General features: G+C 45.0%; 1 protein-coding gene across 1 annotated transcript; it reads left to right on the forward strand.

Moving 5' to 3' along the window:
• The first annotated feature begins 10,420 nt into the window (after positions 1–10,420).
• Positions 10,421–11,722, forward strand: LOC123411963. The gene is made up of 2 exons (XM_045104926.1): positions 10,421–11,556; positions 11,645–11,722. Exon 1 carries the CDS (start codon positions 10,922–10,924, stop codon positions 11,465–11,467), a length of 546 nt encoding a protein of 181 aa, XP_044960861.1. The 5' UTR covers positions 10,421–10,921; the 3' UTR covers positions 11,468–11,556; positions 11,645–11,722.
• Positions 11,723–11,924: the final 202 nt, after the last annotated feature.

Consider the following 11,924-nt stretch of genomic DNA (forward strand, 5'->3'; position numbering starts at 1 on the left):
CTTCCACGACGTCCATGACGACCTACGTTCACCTACACCACATCAACTTGAACCGCTCCGATATGCATGCTTCGAAGGTATACCGTTGGGACGATGCCAGTGGACCGTATGCATGTGATGTACAAGTTGAACGATATGCTTGCGCCTATATGTTGCCCGTTGCACGTTGTCCCTCTTTTGCTGTGCCCCCGACACATGGGAACCCAGTAAACGGGATCACCCCATCATTATTTGGCATGACACACACGCGCTCCCTATTCGTTGGCACCGATATCTCCTCGAGTTTTCGGGACCGGAACGTTGCCGTGGCATCGTTTCCGTTTTGCCGCCATGGTTCCCTTTCGTTCGCCATGGCGACACATGCTTCATACTCTTCTTGCCAGTGATGTTATGAACTCGCATGCATGTCACTTTCATGGCATAATTTTGTGTCTTGCATGTTTCTTGTAACCGTAGCTCCATTCAATGTTCCGTGTGTTTACCGACTAGGATGACATGTAGAATCACCTGCTTCACCTCTTGCCATGTGTAACAACACTTAATATTGCCGTGGAAATAAAAGGGAGTGAACTAAATAATTAAATGTGGAGTTTCGTCGATATGCAACTCGTTGCATATCGAGCTTCACTTAATGTGTAGTGTTTGTGTGAGGTGAATTGTCATGCTATCTCCTGCATTATTGAACTGATCATGCATCACATTAGGTTCTGCATCATGTCTTGCACTGCCGTGGTGAATATCGTGTGTTGATTCTTGTTTTCGGTTTCCTTCGTCTCGATATAGTTCTGCAAGCGTGTCGGAAAGTGAGGACCCGTTCGACTACATCGGTTCGTCTGCTTCATGGAGTCATTCTTCTTCTCAGCAGGATCTCAGGCAAGATGACCATTTCCCCAGATACCATTACTATCATTGCCATGCTAGTATTATCGTTTCTGCCGTTATGTCTCGTTCACTACCACATGTTAAATATCAGCCTCTCAACAATGCCATGAAAACCTTCAACCTGTTCACAACCTAGCAAATCACTAATTGGCTATGTTACCGTTTGCTTTACCATGTGTTAGCGTTGCTAGTTGCAGGTGCAGTTGCTTCCATGTGATAACATGCGTTCCTTGTTATATCACCCTATTAAATGCTATTTAATTTAATGCACCTATATACTTGGTAAAAGGTGGAAGGCTCGGCCTTTCTAGCCTGGTGTTTTGTTCCACCTTTACCCCCTTAGTTTCGGCTACCGGAGTTATGTTCCATAATTGAGCGCTCCTAACACGACTGGGGTTGTTATGGGGACCCCCTTGATAATTCATTTTAGATTAAAGCTGGTCTCGCAAGGCCCAACTTTGGTACTACATTTTCCTAACAACCTAATAAAATTGCATAGGAACTTTCCGGACCCCAAGGATAATTAATCAACCCCCGGGCCAGTGCTCCTCATGAGTGTTGGTCCCACCTGAGCGATGTCCGGCACCCCTGGTCACCAAGGGTTTTGCAATCCCGACGTCTAGCTCATCCGTCGTGTCCTGAGAACGAGATATGCGGCTCCTATCGGGATCGTCGACACGTCGGGCGGCCTTGCTGGATTAGTTTTACCTTTGACGAGATATCTTGTGCATCGGGATTCTGGTGATGCTTTGGGTAATCTCAAAGTTGAGGTTTTCCACTAAGGAGTCCGACGAGATCGCGAGCTTCGTGATCAAGGATTTCTATGCGCCTTGTGGTAATTTATGATGGACTAGTTGGAGCACCCCTGCAGGGTTAAATCTTTTAGGAAAGCCGTGCCCGCGGTTATGTGGCAACATGGAAACTTTGTTTAACACTGGTTCTGGATAACTTGAAGTTAACTTAATTAAAATATGCCAACTGAGTGCATAACCGTGACTGTCTCTTTCGTGAGTTCCTTCTCCGATAGAGGACACGGTGGGGTCATGTCTGACGTAAGTAGGTGTTCAGGATCATTCATTTGATCATCAGTAGTTCACATCCGTTGTGCGTAGATCATCCCCCTCTTTGTTTCTTGTACTCGTAAGTTTAGCCACCAAATATATGCTTAGTCGTTGCTGCAACCTCACCACTTAACCATACCTCACCCATTAAGCTTTGCTAGTCTTGATACCTTTGGAAATGAGATTGTTGAGTCCCCTGTGGCTCACAGATTACTACAACACCAGTTGCAGGTACAGGTAAAGGTTACTTGACGCGAGCGCGTTGATTGTTCACTTGGAGTTGCTTCTTCTTCTTCTTCTTCATGATCTAGCATGGGTTCCAGGCCGGCAACCTGGGATAGCAAGGATGGACGTCGTTCTCTTTTCTCCTTTATTTTCGTCCGTAGTCGGACCCTGCTCTTCTTCGTGATATTTATGTATTGTACTGTTGTGACTCTGATGTAGCTTGTGGCGAGTGTAAGACAATTCTATGTATCTCATCTTTTCAGTACATGTACTTGTAACGATATCCATTCTTGCGAAACGACGAGATGCGCTTCTATCCCTGACGAGGCCCTCGTGCCAAATTACGGATAGGGTCGCATCTTGGGCGTTACAGGAGATGCCCATCAATAGATATCAATGTGGAAGAGTAGGGATTACCATGCAATGGATGCACTTAGAGCTATAAGTATGTGAAAGCTCAAAAGGAGAACTAGTGGGTGTGCATCCGACTTGTTTTCTCATGAAGACCTAGGGCAATTTTGAGGAAGCCCATCATTGGAATATACAAGACAAGTTATATAATGAATATTCCCACTAGCATATGGTGGTGACAAAACAAGAGACTCTCAATCATGAAGAACATGGTGCTGTTATGAAGCACAAGTGTGGAAAAGATAGGAGCATTGTCCCTTCTCTCTTTTTCCCTCTTTTTATTTATTTGGGCTCTTTGGCCTCTTTCCATATATCTCTCTCTTTTTTGTGTGTGGGAAACTTTGGCCTCCTTTATTTATTTATTTCCTCACATGGGAAAATTCTCTAATAATGATGATCATCACACTTTCATTTACTCACAACTCAATTCTTAGAACGATGAGGACTCTATAGGAAATGCCTCCGGCAGTGTACCGCGATGTGCAATGATCTAGCTTGGCGTATGACGTTGAAACATCTCGCTAGCTATCTTATGATCATGCAATGGCAATATGAAAGTGACGGCACATGTCATGAGACGGAACGGTGGCAGTTGCATGGCAATATATCTCAGAATGGCTATGAAAAGGCCATGATAGGTAGGTATGGTGGATGTTTTGAGGAAGGTCTATGGTGGTTTTGTGTACCGGCGAAAGTTGCGCGGCACTAGAGAGGCTAGCAATGGTGGAAGGTGAAAGTGCATCTATACCATGGACTCACATTAGTCACGAAGAACTCACATACTTATTGCGAAAGTTTTTATTAGTAATCGAAACAAAGTGCTAAACGCATACTCCTACGGGAAGGGTTGTAGGTGTTAACCATCGCGCGATCCCGACCGCAACACAAAGGATGACAATCAATAAATCAATTATGCTCCGACTTCCTAACATAGCGGTTCACCATACGTGCATGTTACGGGAATTACTAACTTCAACACAAGTATTTCTAGATTCACAACACCCTACTAACATGACTCTTAATATTACCAAATCCATGTCTCAAAACTAATTGAGAGGAATCAGACTTCTCTTTCTAATCAATGCACAAGAATATGGAAGTTTTATTGTATCCTCTTTGGACGCCTATCATCTTTAGGACTACTTTCATAGCACAAGCCAACTACCAAGTTATTCAGAGAGAGCACTCTCAAAAATATATAAGTGAAGATCGAGAGTTTTTATTTCTCCAAAATATGACACCGCCGTGCTCTAAAAGATTTAAGTGATGCACTTAGAGCAAAGTTATCTAGCTCAAAAGATATAAGTGAAGCACAAGTGAGCTAAATTGCCTAACTCAAAAGATATAAGCGAAGCTCAATGAGTATTCTAGCAAATTCACGATGAGTACATGTCTCTCTCAAAAGGTGTGCAGCAAGGATGATTGTGACACAACAAAAAGAAAACACTCCTATAATACACGACGCTCCAAGCAAAACACATATCATGTGGTGAATAAAAATATAGCTCCAAGTAATGTTACCGATGGATTGAAGACGAAAGAGGGGATGCCTTCCCGGGGCATCCCCAAGCTTAGGATTTTTAGTGTCCCTGAATTTGGCTTGGGATGCCTTGGGCATCCCCAAGCTTGAGCTCTTTCCACTCTTTATTCCTTTGTCCATGAGAACATCACCCAAAACTTGAAAACTTCACAACACAAAACTTAAACAGAAACTCATGATATCATTAGCACAAGAAAACAAACTACCACCTTTTGAGGTACTGTAGCAAACTTGATTTCTATTTATATTGGTGTTAGATTACTATATTCTCACTTTTCCATGTCTAGTACCCCCCGATACTAACCATAGTTTCATCAAAACAAGCAACCAACTCAACAAAACAGAATCTGTCAAAAACAGACCAGTTTGTAGCAATCTGTATACTTCGTATACTTATGGTATCTCAAACATTCTGAACAATTACGACAGTTTGGGAAATTGGCGTATCGACCAGCAGCAAAAATAATCAACTCAAAAGCTCTGCCGGGATGAAAGTGAAAAATAATTTTGTGAGTGAAAAGTTCCTGTCTTTTTCCAGCATGATTAAACAACCATCACCAAACTAGTCATAAAGGTTTTACTTCGCTCAAACACAAAAAGAAACACAAAAGGCACAATCATAACAGAATTTTGATGATGTGGACATAACAAAACCGAAAGCAAAAAGCAAATATAAATGCATTGGGTTGCCCCCCCCAACAAACGCTATTGTTTAACGCCCTTAGCTAGGCATAAGGCGATAGAATCACGTATCGTTGTCTTTGGTATTCAAACCATAAGTAGGGTGAACACTCATCATCTTAAGGACTTCATCTCTCTTACTAGATGGTTCACTACTATTTTAGGAACAAAAACAGACTTGGTGGTCTTATTATGGGCAAAATTTGGAGTGTTCTGCACAGCGGCAAAAGCGGAACCCAAGTTGGTTATAACATCCTCTAGTTTGCCAATCCTAGCGGAATCATGACCTAGTTTTTCGTTAACTATGGATTCCCTCTCCTTTCAAATTTTCAAATTCATTCCCACCTTGGATCCGTACTGAGTGATTTGATTGTGGATCTTTTTATCCAAATTCTCAATGAGTTCAATCGGAGCAACTTTATTTTCAATGATATCCAGCCTACGCATCACATATTCCAAAGTTAAGGTAGTTCCATTAACCATGTGTGGGGGTGAGCCTACCAAATTTATTAAAGCACCGTAAGAATCAACGGTATGGATACCCAAGAAATTTACGCCTATGATGGTGTCAAGAACATACCTATTCCAAGGGGAAATACCCACATAAAAGCTGCGAAGCAGGACGGTAGTAGATTGCTTACGAGTAGATCTACTCTGAGCATTGCAAATCCTATACCAAGCATCCTTTAAGTTTTCATCCTCATTTTGTTTGAAATTGAGAACTTCGCTCTCGGGAGTATCGTTCGACGCGGTAGGTCTAGCCATGGGGACAGGTAGACTATCCCACACAAGCAGACAGAAAGCAAGCAAAAGAAAAGGGCGAATGAAAAAGGCAAATATTTTTGCATTTTTTTTTCAGAAGTGGGGGAGAGGAAAATGAGAGACAAAAAAAAGTAAATGTAAGAGACGAGTTTGCAACACTTACTTGGATAAGCTTCACTTGATGCTCCCCGGCAACGGCGCCAGAAATTCTTCTTGCTACCTCTTGAGCTTGCGTTGGTTTTTTCCCTTGAAGAGGAAAGGGTGATGCAGCACAGTAGCAGTAAGTATTTCTCTTAGTTTGAGAACCAAGGTATCAATCCAGTAGGAGTATCAAGATGAGGCACCAATGTACCTACACAAAAACAGCAAACTTGCACCCAACGCTACAAAGGGGTTTTCAATCCCTTCACGATTGATTGCAAGGTGAGATCTGAAGGCGGAAAGTGCAACAAAGTAAAATTGTAAGGCTGAAAATACAATGTGAAGTAGACCCGGGGGCCATAGTGTTCACTAGAGGCTTCTCTCAAGATAGAAAATATTACGGTGGGTGAACGAATTAATGTCGAGCAATTGATAGAACCGCGCAAAGTCATGACGATATCTAAGGCAATGATCATACATATAGGCATCACGTCCGAGACAAGTAGACCAATACTTTCTGCATCTACTACTATTACTCCACACATCAACCGCTATCCAGCATGCATCTAGTGTATTGAGTTCATGACAAACAGAGTAACGCCTTAAGCAAGATGACATGATGTAGAGGGATAAATTCATGCAATAGATATAAACCCCATCTTTTTACCCTTGATGGCAACAACACGATCCGTGCCTCGCTACCCCTTGTGTCACTGGGTGAGGTCACTGCACGGTATGAACCCAAAACCAAGCACTTCTCCCATTGCAAGAATCATAGATCAAGTTGGCCAAACAAAACCCACAACTCGAAGAGAATTACAAGGATATGAAATCATGCATATAAGAGATCAAAAGAAACTCAAATAAGATTCATAGATAATCTGATCATAAATCCGCAATTAATCGGATCTCAACAAACACACCGCAAAAGAAGATTACATCGGATAGATCTCCATGAAGATCATGGAGAACTTTGTATTGAAGATCCAAGAGAGAGAAGTAGCCATCTAGCTACTAGCTATGGACCCGAAGGTCTATGGTGAACTACTCATGCATCATCGGAGAGGCAATGGTGTTGATGAAGAAGCCCTCCGTATCCGAATCCCCCCTCCGGCAGGGCACCAGAACGTGCCCCAGATGGGATCTTGTAGAGACAGAAGCTTGCGGCGGCGGAAAAGTATTTTCGTGGATCTCTGCCGTGGTTTTGGATTTTTCGAGGATTTATAGGCGGAAGAAGTAGGGAAGAGGAGCCACCGGGGGCCCACAAGCCTGCTAGGCGCGGGTCCCCCCAGGCCGTAGCTAGGGAGCTTGTGGCCTCCCCTGGCGCCATCTGCCTTGGTTCTCAAGCTCCCTGCGTATCTTTTGTTCCAGAAAAAATCTTTTCGGATGTTTTATTCTGTTTGGACTCCGTTTAATATTCTCCTGTGAAAAGGGTCAAAAACACGGAAAAACAAGGATTGACACTTGGCACTGAGTTGATAAGTTAGTCCCAAAAAAGATATAAAAGGCATACAAAACATCCAAAGTTTGACAAGATAATATCATGAATCCATCAAAAATCATAGATACGTTGGAGACGTATCAATGCACAGTCGGGGAGAACACAATTTTATCTTGAAATTTTAGCGAGGGATCACCTTATAATGCTACCGTCGTTCTAAGCAAGATAAGGTGCATAAAAGGATTAACATCACATGCAATTCATAAGTGACATGATATGGCCATGATCTTGTGCTTCTTGATCTCCATCACCAAAGCACCAGCATGATCTTCATCGTCGCTGGCGCCACACCATGATCTCCATCATCATGATCTCCATCATCATTCTGCCATCGAGGTTGTCGTGCTATCTATGCTATTACTACTAAAGCTACACCCTAGCAATATAGTAAACGCATCTGCAAACACAAACGCTAGTTTAAAGACAACCCTATGGCTCCTACCGGTTGCCGTAGCATCGACGTGCAAGTCGATATTAACTATTACAACATGATCATCTCATACATCCAATATATCACATCATGTCTTTGGCCATATCACATCACAAGCATACCCTGCAAAAACAAGTTAGACGTCCTCTAATTTGTTGTTGCATGTTTTACGTGGCTGCTATGGGTATCTAGTATGATCGCATCTTACTTACGCAAAAACCACAACGAAGATGTGCAAATTGATATTTAACCTCTCTCCAAGGACCGCCTCGGTCAAATCCAATTCAACTAAAGTTGAAGAAACACACACCCGCCAGTCATCTTTATGCAACAAGTTGCATATTAGTCGATGAAACCGGTCTCTCGTAAGCGTACGAGTAATGTTGGTCCGCACCGCTTCAATCCAACAATACCGCCGAATCGAGAAAAGACTAAGGAGGGCAGCAAATCAAACATCAATGCCCACAAAAACTTTTGTGTTCTACTCGAGATTACATCTACGCATGAACCTAGCTCATGATGCCACTGTTGGGGAACGTTGCATGGGAAACAAAAAAATTCCTACGCACACGAAGACCTATCATGGTGATGTTCATTTACGAGAGGGATATCGGATCCACATACCCTTGTAGATCTCTTAGCGGGAAGCGTTAAGAAACGTGGTTGATGTAGTGGTACAGCTTTGTGATTCAAATCACCGTCGTCCCACGATCTGTCCCACGATCTGTCCCGATCTAGCACCGAATGGACGGCACCTCCGCGTTTAGCACACGTACAGCTCGATGACGATCTCCGCCTTCTTGATCCAGCAAGAGAGACGGGGAAGTACATGAGTTCTCTGGCAGCGTGACGGCGCGCCGGTGATGGTGATGATCTATTCCTGCAGGGCTCCGCCCGAGCTCCGCAGAAATCCGATCTAGAGGTAGAACCACGAGGTATTGGTTTGGGTTGCACGTGGCAAAGTTGTGTCTCAAAAACTCTAAAACCTCTAGTATATATAGGAGGAGGGGAGGGTCTAGCCTCAGGGCTCAAGGGAGCCCCTAGGGCACCGGCCGAAGTGGAGAGGAGGACTCCAACTCCAATTCGGTTTGGGGAAGGAGGAGTCCTCCTATCCCTTCCCACCTCCCTCCTTTTTTCTTTTCTTTTGGTTTTCTCTTCTAGCGCCATAGCCCACTTGGGTTGGCCTCACCAGCCCACTAAGGGCTGGTGCGCCATCCTAGGACTATTGGGCTCACTCCCGGGTGGGTGGCCCCATCCCGGTGAAAACCCGGAACCCATTCGTCACTCCCGGTAATGCCCGAAATCTTTTCGGTGACCAAATGAAACCATCCTATATATCAATCTTCGTTTCCGGACCATTTCCGGAAACCCTTGTGACATCTGTGATCTTATCAGGGCTCCGAACATCCTTCGGTGACCAACACCTATAACTCAACTATACCGAAACGTCACCGAACCTTAAGTGTGCAGACCCCGCGGGTTCGAGAACTATGTAGACATGACCTGAGACACTCCCCTACCAATATCCAATAGCGGGACCTGGATGTCCATATTGGATCCTACATATTCTACGAAGATCTTATCGGTTGAACCTCTGTGTCAAGGATTGATATAATCCCATATAACATTCCCTTTGTCGTTCGGTATGTTACTTGCCCGAGATTTGATCGTCGGTATCCCTATACCTATTTCAATCTCGTTACCGGCAAGTCTCTTTACTCGTTTCGTAATACAAGATCCCGTGACTAACACTTTAGGCACATTGCTTGCAATGCTTATATGTGATGTTGTATTACCGAGTGGGCCCCGAGATATCTCTCCGTTACACGGAGTGACAAATCCCAGTCTTGATCCATGCTAACTCAACGGACACATTCGGAGATACCTGTAGAGCACCTTTATAGTCACCCAGTAACGTTGTGACGTTTGATACACACAAGGTATTCCTCCGGTGTCAGTGAGTTACATGATCTCTCATAGGAATGAATACTTGACACACAGAAAACAATAGCAACAAAATGACACGATCACATGCTACGTTCATAGTTTGGGTCTTGTCCATCACATCATTCTCCTAATGATGTGATCCAGTTATCAAGTGACAACACTTGCATATGGTCAGAAAACCTTAACCATCCTTGATCAACTCGCTAGTCAACTAGAGGCTTACTAGGGACATTGTTTTGTCTATATATCCACACATGTATCTATGCTTTCATTCAATACAATTATAGCATGGATAATAAATGATTATCTTGAAACAGGAAATATAATAATAACTATTTTGTCATTGCCTCTAGGGCATATTTCCAACACTAGGTTGTTGTTTTGCTTGTTCGCTGTTGTTGTTGTTGTTTGCTTCGCTATGAATTTTGTAGATGACGGATCTTCTGGATGCTGCTGTTCCATTTATATTTTAATATTAAATACTTTATGAAATTTACAACTGGCTTCCGTGTTCATATTAGACATGAAACTATCATAAATATCATTTCAATCTAGGGGTGTTACTGACATTTCATAAAACAACTCATACAACAATCACACACTAGAATCATAGAAAAAATCTGAACAACTGATTCTGTGGCCACACGATTCCGTGAGGAGTTTCCCAAAATCAGATTATGGAGAATTGTGACTTAGAAAGAACTGCCCCGATTGTGGTATATATTAGTGGCACACCATAGTATCTCAGAAATATAAGTGTGTTACAAAAGTGAAGTGATCATGGAGTAAAAGAAAAGAAAATGAACTGGTCATTTTTATTTTTTAAGGTAGAACTGGTCATATTAGAAAAAGAGAGAAAGTTACCATCACATTATATATGACATCCATCATCTATCTACCAACGTGTCGCTACACCACCAATCCAATTAAACAAATGCAAGACTATATTTTCTCATCTAAATCATTCGTTTCATACTCTACCAGGAGTATTTCATTTTGTGACGCGGCAGTTCCTTGTCTCTCAACTTAACTTACACCTGTGACGAAAGGGAGATGGGAACAAGAAAGCCGTCCATCCAAGCCAACCAAGCCAAGGCGACTACGTTGATGCAAATGCAAGCTGTGTGCCGGCAATAATACCACCACACGGAACCGAAATTAGGTGCACGCCTTCCTCCTCCGCCTCCCCTCCCCAATCCCCAAACCCAAACCAACGCCCAAAATCGCATCGCGCCGCGCCGCGCCGCGCCGCCACGAGACCCCGGGTTTGGCGGGTTGGGCGCTCCCGTGGCCGCCGTTACTGTTGCCGCGTGTCCGCCCTGGCGGTGGCGGTTGCATGTATGCGGCAGGGGAGAGCCAATGGTGGAGCCGACGGAGAGCTCGGCGGCGCTGACGCCGCCGCCGGTCCCGTGGGCGCGCTTCGGCGGCAGAGGCCGTCCCAGTCCCACCCGTCCTCGTCTTCGTCGCGTGGAGGAGAGGCGGCGGAAGGGGGAGGCAGGAAACAGGGGAGGCGCGAGAGCAAGCGGCGGGAGGAGGTGTTGAGGGCGATCCGGGACCGGCTGCCTCCCCCGCCCGCTTGCTGGGGCAACGTCTCGGTGGTGCAGGAGAGGAGGGGCCGGAGGGAGAGGCCTGGCGGCGCCGTTGGGGTCGAGGAGGAGGGGCGCTCTGGCGCGGGAACCGCCGCGTTGCCGGCGTGGTGCTGCCTCTGTCCCCAAGGGGATTGCTCGCTGCAGCCCAACCCGAGCGCCAACGGCAAGGAGGACCCCGGCCTCCGCTCCCTCATCGAGCGCAACGACTTCTACTCCGACGACTGCAACCCGCACGCCGCCGCCGCCAAAGACGACGACGACGACGGCTCGGCATCCCCCGCCGCCGATTTTGATTAGGTGCCCGTCGATCCGCCGTTCGTTACTACTGCACATTGCTGTACAAAAAGAACCCACACACCATTACATCTTTTGGGGGGGTAAAAAAGGTATACACAGATTTATTTTTTACTACTTGCGTTGCGTGGCGTCCGGTTGAGTTCTTCAACGTGCTTTTTCTCCCGTCGGCATGTAAAGCATCTACCGCGTGAGAGCCATGGGACACGTTGGTGCCAAAAGGAAACGACGGGCGATGGATTTTCCCTTGCTTTTGCATCTTCGTCTCGTCTCATCTCATCACAGTCAGTGCGTTGGATAGATTGACTACTCCGTCATTGCCTTTGCTTACGGATTGATTGACTTGGCAGGGCGCGAGAACCTTTTCTCGTTGCCTTTCCGCTGCGCTGTGAGATCAAAGACGTACTACCACAATCGAAGTGTGCCTTTCGTATTTGGCGGCAGACTTGGCCAACGGGTG

This window comes from Hordeum vulgare, chromosome 1H (genome assembly GCF_904849725.1).
Source record: "Hordeum vulgare subsp. vulgare chromosome 1H, MorexV3_pseudomolecules_assembly, whole genome shotgun sequence".
Classification (NCBI taxonomy): domain Eukaryota; kingdom Viridiplantae; phylum Streptophyta; class Magnoliopsida; order Poales; family Poaceae; genus Hordeum; species Hordeum vulgare.